Source organism: Monodelphis domestica, chromosome 4 (assembly GCF_027887165.1).
Source record: "Monodelphis domestica isolate mMonDom1 chromosome 4, mMonDom1.pri, whole genome shotgun sequence".
NCBI classification, from domain to species: domain Eukaryota; kingdom Metazoa; phylum Chordata; class Mammalia; order Didelphimorphia; family Didelphidae; genus Monodelphis; species Monodelphis domestica.
The window spans coordinates 329,195,254-329,219,917 of record NC_077230.1 but is presented as its reverse complement, the minus strand read 5'-3'; the positions used below and the strand labels follow the sequence as shown (position 1 = coordinate 329,219,917).

Here is a 24,664-nt window from a genome sequence, read left to right as displayed (position 1 = left end):
AGGACTGCCTCACTGGGATCCACAATTACTCCAAAGAAATAGGATGAATAATCTATAAAAGGAAGATGAAATGGTGGAAGAGATGAGTATGTAACTCTTTGACAGGTGAACTCTAGGGATGGATCTATTCCAGTAGGTCAACAACTAAAAGGAGGAAAGAAGATTAAGAAATGCCTATATTTGGGAAACAGTATCATATTTTCAGCAATCCCAAAAGGTATACACAAACATACAAAAACAAACAAAACCCCACATATTTTACAACTATGAATCATAGAATAGAATAACCTCTAAAGAATCACAATTGGAGGTCCCCCAAAGAGCAATGGAAAGATTCAGGGTGGGCATGAGTAGGCTACATAGTTTATTACCAGGATGCCTTGTATGCAAGCATGCAAGGATATAAAATATATACCAACCATGAAATGGGCTACTAATGCAAAAAGAATGATGGGTAACTTGAGTTCCATTTTGATATTCACAGAATGATTTTTTAAAAACCCCAGAAATTTGAATAGATCCTCTGTGGATTGATGGCAGGACATGTACAAAAATCTCACAGAATGAGAACATAAGAGAATACTGGGCCTGGAGTCCAGAAGTCTCCTGTTCCCGAGTTCAAATCTAGCCTCAGACATTTACTAGCTGTGTGACCCTGATCAAGTCACTTTATACCTGTTTGCCTCAATTTCCTATCTCCAAAATTAGTTGGAGAAGGAAATGGCAAACCACTCCAGTATCTATGCAAAGAAAATGCTAAATGGAGTCACAAAGAGTAGGACACCACTGCAAAATGGCTGAACAAGTTGAATAAGTATCCATAACAAAGAGACCATTAATCTATTCAAATATTTAGATGTAAGGGACCTTTTAAGAGTAAGCAAGAAGCAGCTTGATTTAGTCAGAAAGATGTAGCATTGTCTCACCTACTCATATCTTGGCTGTTTGAACTTGGATCAGTTACTTAAACTCTGCTCCAGACAGCTCTCTGGGGACTAAAAGTTGTAGAGCAGGTGTTGACCCTCTTGTTAGAGGGAATTCCCTCATGGGAAGTTTCCTGTCATAGACCCCAGTGAAAGGGGGCAGAGGGAGGGAGAGAAAGAAGATTGAGAGAAAGACAGGAAGGAGGAGAGAGGGAGGGAGGGGCAAAAGGAAGGAAGGAAATGAGAGAGAAGGGGAGGGAAGGAGAGGGAAGGAAGAGAAAGAGACAGGGAGGGGGAAATGGAGGGAGGGAAAGGAGAAAGAGGGAGAATGGGAGGGATGGAAGGAGAGATGGAGGGAGGAAGAGGGAGAAATAAAGATGAAGGGAGAGAGAGAGACAGAGTTAGAGACAGAGACAGAGAGAGACAGTGAGGGAAAGAGAGACAGAGAGAACTTCCCAGTATCTCTTTAGCAGATAGGCTGGAGACTGGGAGATGGGATCCACAGAAGGAAGATGTTTTAAAAAGGAAGGGGCATGCATGCACCCAAGAAAGTAGTATTCAATAAGAAAGAGAGTGAAAAAGTTACAGAAGGAGAGACTAAAACACAGCTGAGAGGATATAGTTCTAATTTCTTGAACCTTTGGTGCCAAAGAGGGGGCTACTAACTGCAGTGGATGGTGGGAGGCCACTCTCATGTTCTTGAGGGAGAGTACCAAGGCTCTGCACAATGGTCCACATTTCCTGTTCTAGCAGATATATGACACTGTGTCTGTGGCATTCATGTGGAAAGAAATAGCGCTGCCCAAGAAATGCGCTTATCTATTGGATAAATATCTATGTCATTCTTTACGGTACAGTTATGACAATAAGCCAGTATGGAAAGTAGAAACTAGTAGACATGGGCACCTTTTGAATTTCTCCATGCTTCTAGTTCAATGCCCCTGATCAATAAGCCAGAAAACAGTGGGCTTACTTCCTTCAGCCCCTGGAGAATGTGGAGGTGAACATTTAGGAAATGGGTGGTGTGAGCATTTGCCATTTGATTTCTAGTTGTTTTCTTACAAAAACCCCTTCAACATCTGGGGAAATAATCTGAAAGATTAACAGGAAAGAGCTTGTGAGAGAGCAAGATAAAATTAAAACCCTGTTGGTACACGATTTTCCCACTGAATCATCACCACACTCATTCTGTGGTTCCTCTTCTGACTGAGGGAGACCCAATGTAAATTCAGTTCAAGGCCTAATGTAGTCTGAAATCTGTTTCTTCATGTTTTCTCAGAGCAATTCCCTTCTAGCTGATCTATCAGTCTTCAGTCTCTCCCCATGCCAGCCTATTCTACATAATAATTTATTATGTTAAATTAATCCAATTTAAATATCACCTTCTACACAAGGCCCCCATGTTAGTGACCTTCTTACCCCAATTTATTTTGTCTATATTTTATATCAACTTCTCTGCATAAAGAAGATAGGCTTCAAGGTGGTATAAAAGATAGAGCACTGGACCTGAAGTTGGGAAGACTTGAGTTTGAATCCAATCTCAAACATTTTCTAGCTTTGTGGTCCTGGACAAATCAGTTAGCCCCATTTGCTTCAGTTTTCTCACTGTAAAATGGGCTGGAGAAGGAAATGACAAACCAGGCCAGTATCTCTGCCAAGAAAACTCCAAGTGGGGTCAGGAAGAGTTGGACACAATTGAAACAACTGAACAACAACATCTGTATACATATTGCTTCTCCTCCATAGAATATGTTTCTTAAGGGCAGAGACTGTTTTGTTTGTGTATGCTTACTGCTGATTAAGAATGTCAAGTCTGAAATCAGGAAGCCTCCTCTTCCTGAGTTCAAATCTGGCCTTAGACACTTACAAGCTATTTGACCCTTGCCAGGTCACTTAACCCTATTTGCCTCAGTTTCCTTTTCTGTAAAATAAGCTGGAGAAGCAAATCATTCCAGTATCTTTGCCAAGAAAACCCCAAATGGGGTCACAAGGAGATGTGACTGAAAAACAACTGAACTAAAATGCTTATCTCAGCATGTGGCACATAGCAGTACTTAACAAATGTTTGAGAAATGAATGAAAGAAAACATCACTTTAGTCAAATCATTCCTCTGCTCAAAAATCATTTTATGGCTTCTCATTGCCTTTAGGATAAAGTCCAAGCTTCTGAACTTGGCATTGACCCCTCCTGTTATAACCACCTGTAAGTTTCCATGGTGGCAGACAGATGTGACTAAGATCTGACACGGCTGCACCTGTTTGCTCTGCTTTGTATGTGTTTCTATTTTTTCTCTCGACTGAGCTCCTTTTCCAGAAAACTCAGCATGCATAGCCAAGAAAAAGAAGAAAAGACGGTGGTATAATTTTTGCAAAAAGATAAAATTCTACACTCTCCATTTTATTTTTGGAGTCCAACCTGGAGACCTTTGAACAGCACCTGTTCTTTCATCTGCCATTGTTTGAGACGATCTCCCTGTATTGATTTCCTAGCAGGGACAAGCCTTATACAGTATTTTCTCATCAAAACAATCATCCTGAAGACTTAGTTTTTACTGAAGCTAACAAATGCTTATTCCCCACAATATGATAGGACTGATCCTATCCATGCCCATGTTTTACCTTTTTACTGAGCTCCTCTTCTTGACAATTTATGTGCTGCTCACAACCAGAACTGAATCCTGGGTAGGGATAAAGTTCTGAATTCTAAGTTTTATTTCTAGAATCTAACCTTGGGTCCTTGGACACATTGTCCTTCACCCACTACTGCTAGATAATATAAACCTGCATGTATTTAGGAATATACAAAAGAGCTACAAGGTGGATTTGAGTAGAAGATACTAGACACTGGCGGGTACCAGAAAAAAAAATGTAGAAAGGAGTATCTGAGCAGTACCTTGAAACAAACAAGCTATTTTGAGAGATGGAGGAGAGAAAAAGTCAATTCCAGGCACAGGGAACATCCAGTGCAAACATCTGGAGGTAGAATATGGAGCAACAGTGAGAAACTTCATTTTCTGAACCATAGTGTAGGTAGAAAGGAGAAATAAATGTTCAATGATTCAGGAAAAGTAAAAGGAACCATCATGTGAAAGGCATTAAAAGACAAACATAGGACTTTAGATTTAATCCTGTATGTAATAGGAAATTGGTGGAGTTTACTGAGTAAGTGATATTGTCAGGTTTGTGTTTTTGGCAAATTATTTTGGCAGCTGAGTGGAGAAATTATTAAAGAATACAAACATGAGGCAGAAAGAGGGAGAGTGTGACACCAATTAGGGGGCTATTGCAGTAGCCCAGGAAAGAGGTGATTAGGACTTAACTGTTTGGGGGAGAAGGGGATAGATGCAATGGTATTTTGGTAATTGTCTAACACTCAGATCTCCAGGTGGGGCTTTGTGAATGTATACAAGATATTTTTATGGTTAATCTTCATTATTGACATTTTTCTCACTTTCTAAGTCTAGACAGTCAACAAAACAATAAACCAAGTCTAGATTTATAGAATTTGCTGAAATTTAAGATATAAATTCTCACACTGAAAATTTAACAGTTAACTAGCTTCTTTGAATTGGTAATAGAACCCCCCAGGATATGATAAAGACATGAGGACAGGTGAAGAACATATTTTGGGCATTATTGTGATGCATATTCCCCGCTCACTTGAGCCTCAAAGTAGGGTTTTCTTTAAGAGGATTACATATAGATATCAATTGTTTGTCAGTACTAATATTAGCCAAAAAAAAAAAGCATAGGATAAGATCTGCTCCCATATCGCCTAACAGGTACTAAGGATGATGTGTGGAATTATCTGAATTTAACACACCAGGGCAAAAACCATAATCAGAATTGTCACAACATTCTCATTTAAATTCCTTACTTCTTTAGGAATAAGGTGCATTTGCATAATAATTAAAATTTTACCTGGTGAGAGCATCCATGTACAATTAATGTAATATCCTTGGTCTTTGATGTCTATCTTTCCACTTTTCTATTCTTTAAATAGTTTCACAGAAACATAAGCTTTCATTCTCCCTTCATCGGCACTAGAGTCTTCTAATTTTTCTAGCTTCTAATTTCTAAATGAAATTCCTTTGGTTTGCAATTTGTCTTATCATATTAAGAAAGCAGATACAAACATCTTCATAAATGACTAATTTTCTTAGCTTAATCTTCTGCACAAAATAACATACACTGTTTTCTCAAGGGAAATATTTCATCATGCCATCAAAATAGTAGGGAATGTCCACATATTATTTACCCATCCTTTAAAATGTTTGGGGTATTATAATGGGCAGAGCCCAAGTCAGTCCATTTAAAAATCATCAAAACCAATATTGATTCACTCATTCAGTGTACGTTCAGTGCCCAAATACTGTTTGAAGCACTGACAGGAATAAAAGGATATTTAACACAGTACCAAATGTCAGGATGATCTTATCATAGAGGGAATGGGGAGTTAAGGAAGCTTTCTGAACAGAGGATTGACATGTTTAATCTTTGCCTTAAGAAGATAATTTGGAGAGTTGTATGGAGCCTGGATTAGATTGGGGAAAGTGAAAGAAGAGAGAACAACTGGGACATTTTTACACAGAGGTGATGAAGGGTGGTTTATATATGACTTCAAATGAGGGAATGGGCATGAGTGATCGTGTAGAACTAGTATCTATAAATCTTGGTACCTGGTTGCATATGGCTTGAAGAAGAAGGAAGAGTCAAGAATGCCTCAGAGGTTCCAAATCTGAGTTCCTGGAAGGATAGCAGTGAACTCAACAAAAATAGGGAAATTTGGAAATGAAACTGACTTAGAGGCATAGATGACAATTCTGTTTGGGGCATGTCAGATTAGAGATAACAAAGGGATGGCCCAATATAAAAATGTCCAAAAGTCAGCGGATAAAGTAGAACTGGAGGTTAAGAAAGAGATTATGGTTAGACATATCTGAGAGCTGCCTTTATAGAAATAATCATTGGACCCATAAGAGCAGAGGAGTATATCAGGAGAAAGAAGGTAAAGAAGAAGAGTTTTGAACATTGCATATACCGAGGAATCTTATACGATTTTTAACATATTCATGGGAGAAACACCTTGCCAGATCTTTTTTTAAAAAGCAAGATATTGTATTCTTTACACTTCTTAGTAGATTATGAAATTGTGTTCTTTTCTATAATTCCATAGATTATTTTGGGCATGAAGAAAATGTAGACCACATTGGGTCAGTATACCTGGCCCACACTCTAAGACTGCTTATGTGCCTAACTTGATGCCTAATTATGGTGTGGCATTGACCCAAGCTCTTGAAGGATAAGATAAATGCAAAAAAACTTTGATCTAAGTTTCAGGCATGACTGTCTGCCATTAGAGGACAAGACTAGTAATTGTAATATTCTCACTATAAATGAAACTAGAAAACAAGAGGAATTTGAAGTTCATAAAGGATTTCATTTTATTGTGTGTCCAGAGAAAACAGGGAAATGTTATTTCACAGGGCATTTTGGTCTTCTTGTGATAATTATTTGCAGAAAGAAAACCATAAAAATAAATGAAAGAGGGAAGAGGCAGAGAAATTCTTCGACTCTCCAAATTAAATCAAGATATTTGTTCCTATTTGGTAACCTCATTGCAAATGAAGGTATAGATGAATATAGACAAAAATAGGTTTCAAAATATACTTCATAAATAATATATGAGAGGGGACACAAAAGCTTGTAGGTTACACAAGTGGCATGATGACATCATAAGAGGACAACTAAGTAACACAGTGGATAGAGTCCCATAGCCTAAAGTCAGGAGGACCTGGGTTCAAATCTATCCTTAGACACTTCCTGGCTATGTGACCCTGGCAAGTTACTTAGTTCCAATTATCCTTGTGTCTTAGAAGTAATATTAAGATAGAAGGTTAAGGGGAAAGAAAGAAAGAAAGAGAGAGAGAGAGAGAGAGAGAGAGAGAGAGAGAGAGAGAGAGAGAGAGAGAGAGAGAGAGAGAGAGGGAGGGAGGGAGGGAGGAAGGAAGGAAGGAAGGAAGGAAGGAAGGAAGGAAGGAAGGGAGGGAGGGAGGGAGGGAGGGAGGGAGGGAGGAAGGGAGAGAGAGAGGGGAAGGAATATATTGAATATGTTGGGCACTATATAAGACATGAAAGTGATTTTTGATAGGAAAATAATGTTAAAGATGATAGAGTCATTCTCGAATCAGCTATAGGTGTACAACTACATCACTGACTTATTAGAATAAAGATCAGAATTGGGACAAAGCTAGAAAAATGTTCAAATGCTCTAGGAGATATATGATCTCATGATCCTGTAGATCCCTCCAATGATGCAGATTATAACTCATCCATGCTCTTTCCCTTTGTGAATTTTAACTAAATCCTCACAAGAACTCAACTAGGTGTCACAGTAGCTAGAAGGTTAGGCCTGAACTCAGTTCTAATCTAGCCTCAGATACTAGCTGTATAACCTGGGCAAATTAAACAACGTCTACCTGCCCTAGTTTCCTCAGCTATAAAATGGGGATGATAATAATAGTACCTATGTCCCAAGTTATTGTGAGGATCAAGTGAGATAATATTTATACAGAGATTAGCACAGAGCCCAACATGCTTATTAATTATTATTTCCCTCCTTCTTAAACAAGAGCAAATAATATAAATCATTTGTCATAACAAAGAGATGAAAACATAAGAAACTAACTCTACCAGCAAATATTTAATCTCCTTGCAAAGGCGAGAGGTGTGGCAGCTGAGGTCTTCCCATTCAGAACATGAACATAAAATCTTACGGAGATGGTGGTGGAATCATGTGAGAAGATTCGTGTGAGAAGAGAGGGAAAAAACATGTTTAAAAAAAAAACATGGTGAGAGGCCCAATTAAGCAACATTATCCCAAAAATATTCAAGGATAATAAACAGATGTAAAATACAAAAAAAAAAAAAACTAAATAGGTTTTATAATAAACTTTTAAACATAAAAGATGGTAGAGTCATTGAGGCACTTAGTTCCCAATATGCTATATGAAGAAGTACACTGCAGTAGGAAAAGATTTTTTAAAAACGGTTATACTAGAGCAAGTATGTACAGAAATAGTTCAACATGGAGGTGACACAAATTTGAAAGGACAAATGGATTGATTCTCATAAAAAGAGGAGAAATAATGATTGAGTGGACCAAATACTACCTTAATGGCTCTCCTACAAGATGTCTTCAATACATGTGAAAATCATGCACTCCCTCCCTTTGTTCCTCCTCTTCCCCTCTTTTAGAATAGATCATTCTTCCCTCAGCCCTAAAAATGGTGGCAGCCAGTGGTTTTGTGGTGAAATACTAAGATTTTTTGGATTCAGAAAGTAGCAAAGTGGCATTGCCCTTATATGTACTAACACATGGTCCCATGAAACATATGTAGAAAAAACTTGGGTTGTAATGTTTCCTTTTTAAAAGATAGAAACTACAAGTGACTCAGTGGGTAGAAAATTAGGCCTAGAGAGAAGAGATCTTCAAAAACTTCCTAGCTGTGTGACAATGGGCAAGTCACTTAATCTCAATTTCCTAATTTCTGTTGTTCTTGTGTCTTGAAACCAATACTAAATATTGATTCTAAGATGGAAGATAAGGTTTTTTAAAAATATGATAAAGAATATTTACTAACCCATATGCTTACATTTTATTCTCTACAAATTTTTTATTAAGATAAGCTACACAGGTCTCAATGGTATCCCTGATGAAAGTACTGTATAATGGAACAAACAGGATTCCATAAATTATATTCCACATAGACAATAGCTTGACAGTTACACAATTAACTGATAGGTGCCTCAAAATTCAAAATCCCATTTTATTTATTGTTTATTGGCTTTTACAAAAGAATAATGATTGAGTGGACCAAATACCACCTTAATGGCTCCCCTACAAGATGTCTTCAATACATGTGAAAATCATGTACTCCCTCCCTTTGTTCCTCCTCCTCCCTTCTTTTAGGACTGATCATTCTTCCCTCAGCCCTAAAAATGGTGGCAGCCAGTGGTTTTGTGGTGAAATACTAAGATTTTTTGGATTCAGAAAGTAGCAAAGTGACATTGCCCTTATATGTACTACCACATGGTCCCATGAAACATGGCCAAGTGTTGAGAATCCCTAAAACAAAGCCTACTAAATAGGGTAGTAGGGATTTCCTGGACAATTTCAGTAGGGTTTGAGGACTGCTTAAGAAAGGGAAATATCTCAATAGTTACTCTTTAGTCACTCCAAATTTGAGAATTTTTGGATATAGTTTTGTAGAGAAAGAAAGAATTTTCCTAACTAGTGCCAAGGGAGAAGAGAATCAATTACAAGGAAGAAAGGAAGGAAATTGGAAAGGAAGGAGGGAGGAAGGAAGGAAGGAAGGAAGGAAGGAAGGAAGGAAGGAAGGAAGGAAGGAAGGAAGGAAGGAAGGAAGGAAGGAAGGAAGACAGGGAAGGAGAAAAGAAGGAAGGAAGGGAGGGAAGGAAGGAAGGAAGGAGGGAGGGAGGAAGGAAGGAAGGGAGGGAGGGAGGAAGGAAGGGAGGGAGGAAGGAAGGGAGGAAGGAGAAGAGTATGAGGCAGCAAAAGACTAGGACTTTGCTCTCTACTATTATCATGAGTTATTTGACATAGGTCTGATGAGGAGAGGGGTACCTCCCTAGCAACCCCAAGTTTGTTTTTCTTCCCAGAGAATTCAAGCTCTTTATGTAACATGTGAAGACTTTGAAAGTGCTATGTAAATGCAAGCTAGCAGTTATAGTAATCATAGTAGTAATAGTCGTGGTGTTGGTGGCAGGAGCAGCTGCATAAGACTGGAGGTTTCTATATGGCCCTAGAGTAATTAAAAGACTCACCAAAATATTGGAATTCCTTCCCTCTTACCTACCCTAAGACTGATTTTCTTTCCAGGATTGTCCTCGTTACAAAGCTGAAAGCCTAAATACATCTGTGAGATAAAAATGGGCTTCACCAAAGCCCCACAAAGTAGGATCCACTCACTGTGTGTGAGTGAGGAAGTCTCTGTAGAAACTTCAAGTTCATTTCCCTTTGCAAAGCAGTCCCAACTATAGGTCAGTTTATAAGTCTGTAGAACTATATTGGGACCTGGGGGTTGGGGTGGGGGCCTAGAGTGACTGCTCCCAAGATTGAATTTAATATGTTTAAGCCCATAGAAGCCAGCAGGCTATCTCGAGTTGAAAGCAAGTCCCATAGTTCACTGAAATCAATAATTTCAGAAGTAAACATTTTTTTAAAAATGAAACCAAAAGAAAAGTAATACAAAAATAAAGTTGTGATTTTTAAAATCATCACCAGATTTCATGGATGGTGAACTGTACAAGAGAAATGCAAGACATGGTGATCCTTCTCCTCATAAAGCCCAAGTGTGGAAGTTTTGCTTGAGGAAGGCAGCACTAACTTCCCTGGTAAGGGCACTCTTTGCAGAAGCCCTGCTTTTTACCACCCAATGTGGCAATGTGCAAAGCTCACAAAAACCAAGGTCAGATGAGGAAACTTAGCAAATGGTTTATATTTGGCCTTGCTGCCTGACCACTAATTGGCAAAAACTCGAAGAAAATACCATGTAAGAGATAAATGATAGGCTGAAAGGAGATTTTTGAGCAGAGGCCCAGGATCTTGCATAAAAAACCAGCATAAGATTTTTAGAATACAATTTTGGAATGAATTTAAAATGCTGGATTTCATTTAACTAAAAGATTCATTTCAATCCTTTATTTTAAACTCTTGGCTTATAAGTGTTTCTCTTCTTGATAAAAATATTTCTAAATTATTGAATGATTTTTACCCAGTAATTTTCAAAGTGTTGTATAGAATGAAAAGTAAGCACTTTCAAAGTCTTCGATGTGTTACTACTGTCTGGTGTTGGAGTAAAGAGCTCTGGAACTGAATATTAGCTCTGCTACTTTGTCTTTGCATGACTGGAGAAAAGTCATTTAATTTTTTAACCCCTATTTTCCATGTTAGAATCAATATTGTGTATTTGTGTATTGGTTCCAAGGTAAACGAGTAGTTATGAGGGTTAAGTGGCTTGTCCATGGTCACACAGCTGAGTGCAAGGTCACATTTGAACCCAGGACTTCTTATTTCTACACCTGACTCTCAATCCACTGGTCCACCTAGTTACCCCCAGAAAGTAATTTAATCTTTCTGGATCTTAGTTTTGGGGTGAGATAGGGCTGGATTTGGAGTCAGAGGACAGGATTCTAGGATGTAACCTAGTAACAACATCTCTGGGTCTCTGCTTTCTGAGTTTCAAAATGAGAGGGTTGGATTAAATAATCTAGATACTCCTTTCTGGCTCTAAATAAATGATTTTTTGTCGAGGAAAGAAATAAGAGAAGGGAATGGATATGAGAAGGGATGGAGGAAGAAAGGGAAGAAAGGCGAGGGAAGGAGGGATCTGGAAAGTTAAGTGCCTTGGTACGGTGCAAACAGCTCTTCATTTGGAATCAGGACTTCGGTTCGTTCCCACCTCTACCCGGGACTTTGGGCACGTTATTTAACCTTTGAAAACCTCAGTACAATAAAATGAGGAGAAGGCATGAGTGATGCCCACGATCCTCTCTAGCTAATCTGTACATACCTCTGCAGATGCTTCAAACATATTAGGCACAGAATTAGTGTACATTGTGGGGTAAAGAAGTCTGGGTCAAGCAGTTCACTGCGCCCCACTTTCAGGGGTCGTCCAGCCCCACCTGGACCCGCGCTGAGTAGGGGAAGAAGGTGGAGGGCGGGAGGAGCATGCGTCAGGGGAGAGGTGGACGTTGCCTTGGTAACCCAGAGCTTCCACAAACTCCCAGAAGCTCCCAGAACAGAGTTGACGGCTGAGAGCGAAGCTCGGGTAGGTTACTCCTTTCTCCCAAGGGTGGAAGAAGGAAACAGCCTCTCAGAGTTATCTGTCAGGTCCTGAAGCAGAAAAGACGGCAGCTGGGGTCAGCCCTAAACTAAGAGAGATTGGTGCATGCCCTATCAGGGTCAGGGAAGCCTCTTCAAGGCGTCTTTGGGCATGCGCTCTAACCTCTCTGCGTCAATTCCTCCTTTGTAAAATGTTCGAGTTGAAAGATTTTGGACGACTCTTCCAGCTCTAATTTTCATTCCATCGTCAGTGATCCCAGGGTCACCTTGGGAGGAAGGTGGATGAAGGATGGAGTACAGTGATGGGTTCCAGGAGGCAGGGATGAGTTCGAGATGTGTGATCTTGGACCAGTCACTTAAGCCTTTCCTTCATTTCCTCATCTACAAAGACAAAAGGTTGCATTAGAGATCTCTGGGGGTACTTTCTCCATTGAAATCCCATGTGTGTGTACATATTTTATAAAATATGTACATATACACATATACACACATTTTATTATCCTTGAAATATATGTATATAAAGGATTTTTAACGTTTTGGGAGTCATGGGTCCCATTTGTAGTCTAGTAAAGGCTATGGACACTTCAATACTAATTTTTAAAAATTCCTAATTTAAGAAAATGCTAGATTTATTTGGTAGTTAGTAATGATAAAGATAAAACTTTTTTCCCATTCAAGTACATAAACCCCTGAAATCTATCCCTGACCACCCAAAAAAAAATAGGAGGACTCCAGTTTGAGAACTTGTTTCTGAACATAGACTCTGTGCTTCACTTAAAAAAAAAAAAGATTTTCTGTAGAGGATGTTAAAGAAAAAAGAGAGAGGATAGTACTGAGGAGCATAGACAGAGACAAATAAGAAGTAAAAATGTAGCCGTAAGAGGTGAGATTATAGGACCCATCAGTGTCAGGGGGAGAGCAAGTTTTCTAATTTAATTTTACATGAATATAACAGTTTGTGAAATATTTTCTTCAAAAATTTAAAAGACAAATCCTCCCCCTATACCCTACTTATTGGCTCTTCTCATTCCAGGTGAAAATGATAATAATTTCACTTTTGTATGGTACTTTATGGATTTAAACACATTTTTATATACATTATTTCATTTGATCCTTAAAATAACCTTCTGAAGTATACATTACAGGTGTTGTGACACCTGTTTTATAGATGGGAAAAATCAGACTGAGTTGGTGATGTGCACAAGGTGGAGTAATGAGGAAGAGAAGTGGGAACTAGAATCCTGCTTTATTCTGCTTTGGCGAGATTATACCTATAGCACTATATTCAGGTTTGGACACCCTTTTAGGAAAGATACTAATAAATTAGAAAACCATGGTGACATATTCATCTATTCACTTTCACTCACCTCATATAGCCAATCAGTTATCAAATTTCCATTTCTTTACATCTGTCTTGTCCCTTCTGTCCACTAGCACAGCCACAGCTATAATTCAGGCCATTATCAACTCTTGCCTGGATTATTGTAATAATCTTCTAATTGGTAACCCTATAACTTCCTACTTTTCTCCCTTCCTCAAGGTTCTCTTTGTCCTAATCTGTTCTCTCCATAGCGGTTAAATTATTTTCCTATAGCACTGTTCTGACCTTGTCTTTCTTCCCTTCCCCTGACACTCATTAAACTCCAGTGACTCCCTTTTACCTCTATATACTCTTTTTTGGCACTCAAAGCTATGACATCCTGACTCCTTCCTATCTGCTTGCAATTTTTGTCAGCTTACCTTCCTGAAATTCTTCATCTATAAAAAGACAGGATAGGATTGAATTGCCTTCAATGTCTCTTTCAGATCTAAATTGATGATTCTTGTTTCTCTTTCCAGTCTTCTACTACATCATTTCTCTCTACACACTTTATGGTCTGGCCTTACTAGCCTACTTAGTATTTCTTGCACTCACTGCTCTTCTCTGTGCCTTTGAACTGACTGCTCTCTATACCTGCAACACTCTCTTCAAATCGGCCTTTTAGAATTCTTGGCCACCATTGGCCTTCCCTGTCCCTGTCCCTTTCTCCAGGGCAGCTAAGTAGTATAGTAAATGGAGTGCCAGGAGTAGAGTCAGAAAGATATGAGTTTGAATTTGACCTCAGATACTTACTAGCTGTGTGTCCCTGAACAAGTCACTTAACCCTATTAGCTTCTGTTAACTCATCTGGAAAGTGAGATGGAGAAGGAAATGGCAAACTACTCCAGTATCTTTGCCAAGAAAACCCCAAATGGGGCCATGAAGAGTTGGACACAATTGAACAATAACTGAACAAAATCCAGCTCCAAATGCTTTCCCCACTAAAGTTACCTATTTATCTACTTTTGTGTGTTTTTTTTCTGTTGTTACATACTTGAAAGACTATCATCTGAAAGACATATTATATTTGTTCTGTTTATTCCTCCTAGAAGAGATTTAGGATTAATGGATAGAGGATACAAAGAAGCGAATTCTTGCTTAATATAAGGGAAAACTTCCTGACAACTACAGCTATTCAAAAGTGGGAGAGAGTAATGTAAAATAATTGCGAATTAAGTCATTTGAAGCAAGACTGGCTAGCATCCAGAAAAGTAAGGATTTTGTATTTTATGCTAGACACAAAAGAGAGCTGCTAAAGATTTTTGAAAATGAGAGTAATGTGGTCTCAATTGAGCTAAAGAAGATTATTTTGGCAAATATGGAAGACAAATTGGAGAGATGAAAGACAGAAAGCAAAGAAACACAACTTAAAACATCTAAAAGTTGAAATGGATCTTGGGCATCTAACCTAATTCTTACCTAAAAAAAAATCTCTCTCTAAAACATAACCAATAAGTATCTCAGTCATTTATGCTCTCAACAAGCTTTAGTAAGCATTTATAGTCGCAGTTGATATATATTGCCATCTAAACCTTTATATAAAAAAACCAGCTTTCAAAATGGCCTTGTATTTATTTTTTATATTTTTATTTGGACACATTCATTCTCTAGATAAAATGGAGTTTCCTTAAGGGCAAGGACCACTTTTTGTCTTTGGGTCTCCAGCACCTAGCACTTTGCTTAGCACATAATAAACACTTGGAAAATATCTTTTTATTCATAGTCCAGGTGAGAAGTGATGAAGACTTGAACTAGGTTGGTAGTTGTGTGAGTGGAGAGAAGAGGATAAATATGAGAAATGTTTTATGGGTAAGATTTATAAGATTGGGTAATTAATTGGATATTTAAGGAGAGAGGGGAAGATTCTGAGATTTTCAGCCTCTGCAGCTATAAGGATAGTGATCACCTATCCTTAAGTCAACAAAATAGGTAGAATTCAGAGAATTCAAAGATTTGATGGAGAAAATGGTAAATTCCATTTTGTCCATGGTATTGATGGAATGACAATATAAATGAGGATAGCAGATAACTGGAGATGTGTACTAGTTGCTCAAGAGAGAGATTAGACCTGGATACATAGGTTTGAGAATCATCTTCAGAGAGAAAATAATTGAACCCATGGGAGTGGATGAGATCATCAAAGAGGAAAGTATAGAAACTGAAGAGAACCCAGGGCAGAACTTTGAGAGTAACTACTCTTAGCTGACTGGACAGATAATAGTCAAGCAAAAAAGACTGAGAAAGGGCAGCTGGGTGGTTCAGTGGATAGAGAGCCAAGTTTGGAGATGGGAAGTCATGGATTCAAATTTGACCTCAAGCATTTCCCAATGACCCTGGGAAAGTCACTTAATCCCAATTGCCTATCCTATCCCTTACCACTTTTATGGCTTGGAACCAATACACAGTATTGATTCTAAGATGGAAGATAAGGGTTTGGGGGGGGGGGAAGAAGGGGGAAGAGAGAGAGAATGAATGAATGAATGAATGAATGAGAAGGACTAAAGAAAGTAGAAGGAGGAACAAGTAAGGAACAGTTAAGGAAGACAAAGGAGGTGAGAGCATATACTATGAGGGGTTAACAATGCTGTCAAGGAAGGAGGAAAACTGAGGAAAAGCCTTTGGATTTAATCATTAATACGTTGTTGCTAACCTTTGCGCAGAAACTTTGCTCATATAAGAGACAGATGCCCTGATATGACACATTTTTTCATCATCATAATAATGATAACAATAGCTAAGCTTTATACGGCACTTACTTTGTGTCAGGTATTGTGCTAAGCACTTCACAAGTATTATTTCAGTTGATCCTTACAAACCGTGAATGGTAGGTACTATTACTACCCCATTTTACATATGAAGAAACTGAGGAAAATGAAGGCTAGATGACTTCTCCAGTATCACACTCTAGTCTTCCTGACTTCAGACCCAGCACTCTATCCACTGTCTCACCTAACTACCTGTAGGCACATTTCATGCACATAGAAAAGATTTACTGCTACACAAGTGTCCTTCAGAACCTTCTCTAAGCCCCTGATGCAGTCATTGAAGAACTTTAGAGCTATATCCATGAGAAAAATTAAGCAAGTTATTGGTAGTTTTCCAGAGTTAAGTAGAACAATGCGCAAATATTAGTTCAGAAATTACTAAGGAATCAGTATGCTTTGTTTTGTTAGAGATGGCTATTATTCTAGAATGGGAAGCCTGTAGGGTATGACTTCTCACAGTACTTGGGATGTTATAGATAGAAAAAATTACTAAACTTTTAACCAGCAAGCAAAGATATAACAATAAACTTCACATAATGCAAACATTTCTTACATTAGGGATAGAGTTTTCGCAAAGTGTAGGTCTAACTAGCAGCTAAATATATGACGATAAAAAAAATAGATCTGGTCAAACACACATGGTTTTTCTTAGCTTTGAATAGGAAAAAAATTTCACATCAAATATCTCTGATAACTCTGTTATCCAAGATATATAGGAATTAACACAAATATATAAAACCAAGAGCCATTTCCCAATTGATATCAAAGGATACCTATAATCAAACAATTCTCAAAAGAATTTTAAACTGTGAACAATATTTGGGAAAAGGCTCCGTTCACCAATAATGAGAGAATACAAATGAAAATAACTCTAATGTTTCACCTTTAGTGAAGCAAGTAGGCAAAGATGATAAAGGATGGAAAAGTGTGGAGATACTACAAAAATATATGGCCTGCTGATAGATTGTTGTTCCAGTCATTCTGTGAAAAAATTGAATGATGTTTAAAAAAAAAAGGCTAAAGTATCCATACCCTTTGCTCCAGTTATTCCTCTGCTGGATGTATTCCCAGAATGTCAGAAAAGTAGTATATATTAAAAATATTTGGAGGGGAAGCTGGGTGGCTCAGTGGATTAAGAACCAGATCTAGAGACAGAAGGTCCTGGGTTCAAATGTTACCTTAGACACTTCCTAGCTGTGTGACTCTTGGCAAGTCACTTTACCCCCATTGCCTAGCCCTTATCACTCTTCTGCCTTGGAACCAATAATACACAGTATTGATTCCAAGATGGAAGGTAAGGGTTTTTAAAGGATGAAGAATTATGAGCTAGACAATAGAACAATTTGGATGGATTCCAAATTGGTTAAATAGTCACACCTAATGAGCAGTTTTAAATGTTCAAAGTCAATTTGAAAGAGGTTTCCACTGCTCTAGTGATATATACTTGGCCTAGGGCTGTTGAACATTCTCCTTAAAATTTTTGAATAAAATAATTAATTAATGAACCAAAAAATGCCATTTTGTACTAAGTAAGCCCTAGGGATATAAATTCAAAATCAAATTCAGTTTCTGCCCTCAAGGAATTTATAGTCTAATAAGGATATTGAGGTAGCACAGTGGATAGAGTGCCAGATCTGCCTCAGGAAAACTCTTCTTGAGTTCAAATTTGACCTCAGACACTTACAATTGTGTGATCCTGGGCAAGTCACTTAACCCTTTGGCCTCAGTTTCCTCATCTATAACATGAGCTGGAGAAAGAACTAAAAAACCAAACAGTTCCAGTATCATTGCCAAGAAAACCTCAAAAGGGGTCACAGTTGCATATGATTGGAAAAAACTGGACAAGAAAAGAGATGGATAATATTTATAGGGAAAGGATAGGGAGGAATAGTACCTGGTCATGCAAGTTCAGGAGGTTGATCATCTAGAGGAATATTATGTTTTAATATACAGCTATGTGTACTTTTGAAGGATTAAATTCTTTCAGAAAGGAGAGTTAATCATTTGGAGCAGTCTAGCTCATAATTCTCCATTTTTTCTAAGCATAGCAATGATCTGGATAGGTTAACATAAATGAGTGAACCTCGAGGGAGCAAAAGTTGCTAAATGATGGAGACAAATTGTCCAAAAGTATCTGTGGGAAGCAAGGAGTGTGCACATTCCTCTTCCTGACCCATTCTGTCACTGTCCCCTCATCTCTCCTTTCCACTGACATGGGTGCCACCTTAATTCAGGTCTTCATCCTTCCTCATCTGGGCTCATTATTTGTCTTTCTGCCTCAGTGATCTCTTTTCTCTAATCCTTCATTCACAGTTGCCAAAGCCATATTCCAAAGTCTCCAAAGATATTCACAGTCTGACTGTCACACCCCTGCTTGATAAATTCCCAGTGGCTCCCTAGTAGAGTTTGTGTCCAACCTACCTTTTTAGTCTTATTATACATGACTTCCTTTCAGTCATTCTTCAGTTCAGCCAAACTAGTCCTCTGGCTGCTCCACACACTTAGCCTTTTAAGTCTTGCTTCTTTATCCTGCAATAGGTTCTGCCCTTTACCTTGAATATACTCCCTCATCTCTTTCTCCTAGAATCCCTGTTTTCCTTCAAAGCTCTGCCCAAATGTCACATCCTACGTGAAACATTTCCTCATTAGCCTCACTTTTAGTTCTTGTTGCCCATATATACACTTCATTGTGTGTATGTTCCTCTCCTTGAGAGAATGGAAGCTCCTTCAGGCAGGGACTGTTTCATTTTTGCCTAGCATAGTGCCTGACATCCTGACATATAGTCGACCCTTAATAAATATGTGTTGATTGATTGATGAGAGAATGTGCGCCCATTTCTGTGTAGGGTAACCAGGGATGAAGTGGCTTGTGGGTGGGTGGGTGGGGAGATAGGAAATGAAGGTCTGTGAATGTCAGAAGATTCAATGAAGGATGGTTTGTTTAAAATAGAATCAGGATTTCTGGGGGCACTAGGGAAAGAGAAGACAAAGGCAACTAGGAGGCAGAGGGTTGTATTGGTGAGGGGGATAGGGCTGAGATTAGGGAGTTGTAGAAGAGGAAGGTTTCTCCTCCTTCTTCCCAGCCTCCCAGCCTCTGATTCATGGTTATTAGAAGAGGAAGAAATGGGAGTTTGTTTGCTTTTAGGGCCATTAAGAGCTGCTTTGGTTAATTCTGTTATTGATCCTCTTGAAATATACTGTCTTTCTCCCTTACCAATCTCATCCATTCCCATGGTTTCAAATATCACATCACAATGAATGAACTCCAAAATTTGGAGTTCTGTCCCTATTTTCTCCCAGAATTCTAGTCCTGCATTTTCAATACCACCTGAATTTGCCCCTGAAGCTTCAGCTTAGACATGTTTGGGTAAGACATGGGTCCCTTTCCTCTTTGTTCTCTTTGAAGCAGTAGTAGTATCATTGGGTCAAATATGCATAGTTTGGTTGCAATAATTCTAAATTGCCTTTTAGAATGTCTGGACCAATTTATAATTCTACCAACAATGCATTTGTGGGACTGTTCCTGAAGTCCCTCTCAACATTTGTTATTTTTCTCTTTTGTCATCTTTGAAAAGTTTAGAACTCTGACCTTGGTGTTTCTTTAAATGTGCATTTCTTTCATTCTTAGTGATTTGGAGAATTTTTTTGTATGATTGTTGATAGCTTGGATTTCATTCTCTGAAAACTGCCCATTCATATCCTAGTATTTACTATTGAATGGTTCTCATTTTTCCTTATATTTTTGGAAATGGAATCTGTATTTTAGAATCAAGGTTTTTCCCCCCCAGTCAACTATTTTCCATCTAATTTTAATGGTACTGGATTTGTTTGTGTAAAATTGTTTTATGTAATCAAATTGTCCATTTTGTCTTCTGTAATCCTCTCTATCCTCCTTTGCTAATGAACTCATCCCCATCCAGAGTTCAAAAATATATTTTTCTTTGCTGCTTATCTAATATTCTTATGACATTGCCTTTTATATCTGTTATATATGTGTTTTTCTTGTTATATGGTGTGCATTTGTTGTTCAGTACCTACTTTCTGCCAGGTTACTTTCCAGTATTCCTGATAGTTTTTTGCTAAATAGTGAGTCCTTACCTCATGACCCAGGATCTCTGGATTTTTTTATTTGTCAAACAAATGTACATTTTATTGCAAAATGGTACACTGCTTCCAACTTTACAGATAACTGAGTGGTTAAAACTTTATTAAATTATAAATAGATTGGGAGAATGACTCAATCCCAATGGTTCTTTGTCACAGTCCTGTTATAATAAATACAGCTTTTCACAAAATACTTTTCCAGTATCTACTAATTGCTTCTTTATTGCTTACATAAATTTGAATTCATTACAATTGGTATCAGAACTTTCACATAAAATCATAGCCAGACATTTTACATAAAACTAATAAAATATATTTTAAACTGGTATCTAATACTTTAGGTGTTTGGCTGATTGAACTAAGTAATGGGACAGCCTATAGATTTATATAGATTTATGTAGAATATAAAATATGAGGTTATGAATAAAATAGGAGCTTATTCACTGTATTAATGGAGACATCCTCACAGAACAGGACTACCTTCACCACCACCAGCATTTATATATATATATGTATATATGTATATGTATATATATACACACACACACATATATATATACATATATATATATATGTATATATAAACCAGCACTATACTATGAGCACTTTACTTTTGTATTGAGCACTATACTACTATGATGGTTTTTTCCCCCTGTAGGATGTATGTTCAATATGTCCCACTGATAATCCTCTCTATTTTTAACTAGCACTGTTATTCTTACTTCAATGTAATATAATTTGAGATCTGGAACTGATAGGTCCTCTTTTTTCTCCATTTTTAACCCATTATATTACTTGAGATTCTTGATCTTTTGTTCCTCCAAATGATTTTATTAATTTTTTTAGCTCCATAAAATTGTCCATTGGGAGTTTGATCAGTATTCCTTTAAATAAATTAATTGATGTAGTACTATCATATTTCTTATGTTGGCACAATCTATCTGTGAACAAAATATTTCTCCAATTATGTGTGCCTCCTTATTTTCATAGTGGTTTGAAGTTGGCTATATGTAATTCCTGGGTATGTCTTAATAGAAAGACTCCAAAATATTTTTAAATTTCTGTAGTTATTTTGAATAAAATGTCTCTTTCTCTCTCCTCTAGGATTTTATTGGTCACATATAAGAATGCTGATGAGTTCTGTGGATTGGTTTTACATCCTGCAACTTTCTAACTAGACCATCATCTAACTGCAAAAAACCGGTTTTGTTTCTTCTTTGCCCACATTTATTCCTTTAATTTCTCTTTCTGATCTTATTGTTATAACTAATATTTCTAAAGCTATGTTAAATAGTAATAATAATGATGGGCATCCTTGCTTTTCCCCTGATCTTGTTGGAAAGATCTCTAACTTTCTTCATTACATATGATATTTGCTCTTGGTTTTGGATAGATGCTATTTTCATATTAAGGAAAAGCCCACTTTTATTCCTAGCTTTCTGGTATTTTCATAAGAAACAATGTTAGATTTTTTCAGAAGTCTTTTCTGTATCTATTGATATAATTTTGTGATTTTTATTATTAGAATTATATATGTATATATAGAATCTTCCTTATATTGAACCAGATTTTAATTCCTGGTATAAATCCAAGATGATCATAGTTGCATAATCTCTCAAATCTGTTATTGTTGCCTATTTGTTAATGTTTTATTCAGAATTTTTGTGTCAATAGTCATCAGAGACATTGGTCACTGACCCACTTTTACTTCTAGGGTCAAATACAAATTATTTTGTTCAGCATATAAGGCCTTATGCAACCTGGCCCTTCCTATCTCTCACATTACTCCCCTCTACACACATATGGCCCAATCAAATTAGTCAACTTGCTATTCCACCCACATGAAACTCCATGTCTCACCTGAATCTTTTCAGTGGTTTTCTTACATTCCTAGAACCCTCTCCTTCTTGGACTCCCTGGATTCCTTCAAGACTCAGATGTTTCTTCCCCTCCAAAGTTATATTGCATCTACTTTATCTCAAATTTAAATATATATGTGTGTCTGCATATATGTGTATATGTATACACACTATTTATTATTAGACTTGTACCTACAATATGGAATACAGAGTTTTCTTCCATAGCTTCTGTAAGTGAAAGGGCTTGTTTGCTCTTGGTATTTTGAAACTGGAATTGATATCCATTTTCCATATTATATGAGAAGAGGAAAATGTGTATGGAAAACTATTAGATGCTTATCAAAAGCAATTATTATTTATTAAGATAACTAGAATTTGATAATACTTTAAAGTTTATAAATGTTCTAAATAACTTAACTTATTTGATACTTTAAAAAATCACAATAAGGTAGATTCTGTAGCTATTATTTTCTCCATTTCATAAAAAAAAAAAACAAATTCAGAGACATCATGACTTACCCATTGGTTGATCATTCAGTTAGTGAGAATCAAATGTGAAATTCAACACCAGGTCTCTTCTGACTTGTGTATTCAAGTCAAACCCTCTTTTCACTACATTACAGTCTTACAAATTCTATAAAATTAGCACAATTACAAAGACACCTATAACAGATATCCCTATAACTAATTCTCAAACTTTTGAGCCTCAAAATCCTTTTATACTCTTAAAAATTACTAAGGATCTCAAAAGAGCTTATGATTATGTGCATTACATCTATTGATGTTTACAGTTAGAGGCTAATAAAATTTCTAAATATTTATTAATTTAAAATAATGATAAATCCATTATATTAGCATAAATAGAATTTCACAAAAATAACTAAATTTTCTAAAAAAGATTTTAGTGACAAGAGTGTCACTGTTTTCTATATTTTGGCAAATCTTTATGTCCAGTTTAGAATATGTATTGCTGAAGCAAGAACTTTAATGTCTATTTTAAAAGACGTCATTTGAATTCTTACAACTGTTTCTGCATTTAGTCTCTTGTAATCTATTGTTTTGGTTGAAATATGAAGGAAATTTGGACTTTCACAGATATGTAGTTAGGAAAGGAAGGAGTACTTCTAATAGGAAAATCTAGACTCATATAAATATGTAGATAGAAAATGGAGAAATACTTTAATAAGAAAATAATGTTTTAGTATTATTATGAATATAATTTTGATCTCAGAGACTCCCTGAAACAGTTTAAAGACCCCTCCCCACCAAAGAGACTGCTTATTGTCACAGGGAGGGGAGAGCTGTGAAAGGAAGGGAGGAAGGGTGGGAGGGAAGGAAAGAATCTGGAGTTCAAAAAAAATTTTTTAAACCCTTGCCTTCCATCTTGGAATCAATACTGTGTATTGGTCCCAAGGCAGAAGAGTGGTAAGGGCTAGGCAATGGGGGTCAAGTGACTTGCCCAGGGCCACATAGCTGGGAAATGTCTGAGGCCAGATTTGAACCTAGGGCCTCCTGTCTCTAGGCCTGGCTCTCAATCCACTGAGCCACCCAGCTGCCCCCAAGCTCAAATTTTTTTAAATGAATGTTAAAAACAGTTTTAAAATGTAATTGGTGAAAAATAAAATATGATTTTAAAAATGTTTAAATGAAGGGATGACAAAAAAAGAACCCCCATGAGTCTGTAGGCATTTTGAAAATCATTGGTTTACAAGAATGAAGGAAATAACCTGTTATATATGATAATCATTATTAATATTTCCTGTTTCTGTTAGCTGCATTTATTAGTAGTTAAAATATCAATACAAGGAAAAAATATGGTGAAAAAGAAGAAAAAAGAAGTTGTAGAAGAAGAGAGTAAGCCTCCTGTCAGCCAAGCACTGCTAGAATATTTGTAAGTTTGAATTTTGAATTGGAACTGTTCATTATTGTCATTAGTGTTTTTTTTTAACCAATCATTTTGAAACCCATGGACCATGAAAGGACAAATTTCCTGATCCTAGTCTCTTTATGCAAATCAAACTTCTGTAAACTTGTGAGGATGTTTTATTTGATTGAATGAATATGGATGCCTGTTATTTCAATATTTAAAGAATCCCAGTTTTTATTGGTATGGTTATTGCCTCCACTAATTCAGATTGATCCCATTAGGAAGGAGATGGGGGAGGGAGAAGGGGTGAGACAGAGATAGATAGACAAAGAAACAGAGAAAGAGAGAGAGAGGTTTTGTTATTATTTGGGGAGAATATGCAATTTTTGAGATAAAATACAATAGTTTGGAAGCAGATTGAGAGCTGATTTTATTTCTATGTAACTACTATAGTAACTAAAGATAAAGTGTGTTTAGTTTAACATCACCTGTTAGGTATGCTATTTTAGGGAGCAGCTATTTGGCATAGTAAATAGGCTACTGGGCAAAGTCAGGAGGATCTATATTCAAATCCAGCCTCAGACACATAACTAGCTAGGTGATCCTGGATAAGTCACTTAATTCTTGTTTGCTTCAGTTTTCTATCTGTGAAATGGAGATAATAATAGCAACTACCTCCAGTATAGGTGTGTGGATCAAATGAGATAGTTAATTATAAAATGGTTAGACAGTGCCTTGCACACAGTATGTGCTTTATAAACGTTAGCTATTATTGGTGTTAGGCTGTCACCATATAGCATTTGAATTAACTGGATAGTTCCTCTCAGAAAACTCTCAGGATCATCTATTTTGAGAAGCTTCCACTAGATGGCGTACTTTTCATTAGTAATCTAGATGTCTTTGGCTAAGTAGGAACAAT

The 24,664-nt window shown here is 37.1% G+C and overlaps 2 protein-coding genes across 13 annotated transcripts in view; one reads left to right on the top strand and one right to left on the bottom strand.

The window, feature by feature from the left end:
* SYTL2 (synaptotagmin like 2) overlaps positions 1 to 12,142 on the bottom strand; it is a 195,614-nt gene extending 183,472 nt beyond the window's left edge. For 8 of the 12 annotated variants that reach the window (XM_056794901.1, XM_007490861.3, XM_007490858.3 and 5 more), the window contains exon 1: positions 11,519 to 12,141. The gene's annotated coding sequence lies outside the window, so the exon portion shown is untranslated. Of the gene's footprint in view, positions 1 to 11,518 lie in introns of all 12 variants that reach the window. The other 4 variants (XM_007490863.3, XM_007490865.3, XM_003340943.4 and 1 more) reach the window with 2 other exon arrangements.
* Positions 11,686 to 24,664, top strand: part of CCDC83 (coiled-coil domain containing 83) — a 74,032-nt gene continuing 61,053 nt past the window's right edge. The window contains exons 1-3 of the mRNA XM_007490855.3: positions 11,686 to 11,776; positions 21,124 to 21,222; positions 23,651 to 23,769. Coding sequence (XP_007490917.2) covers positions 23,693 to 23,769 — 77 coding nt within the window. The 5' untranslated portion in view covers positions 11,686 to 11,776; positions 21,124 to 21,222; positions 23,651 to 23,692. The remainder of the gene's footprint in view (positions 11,777 to 21,123; positions 21,223 to 23,650; positions 23,770 to 24,664) is intronic.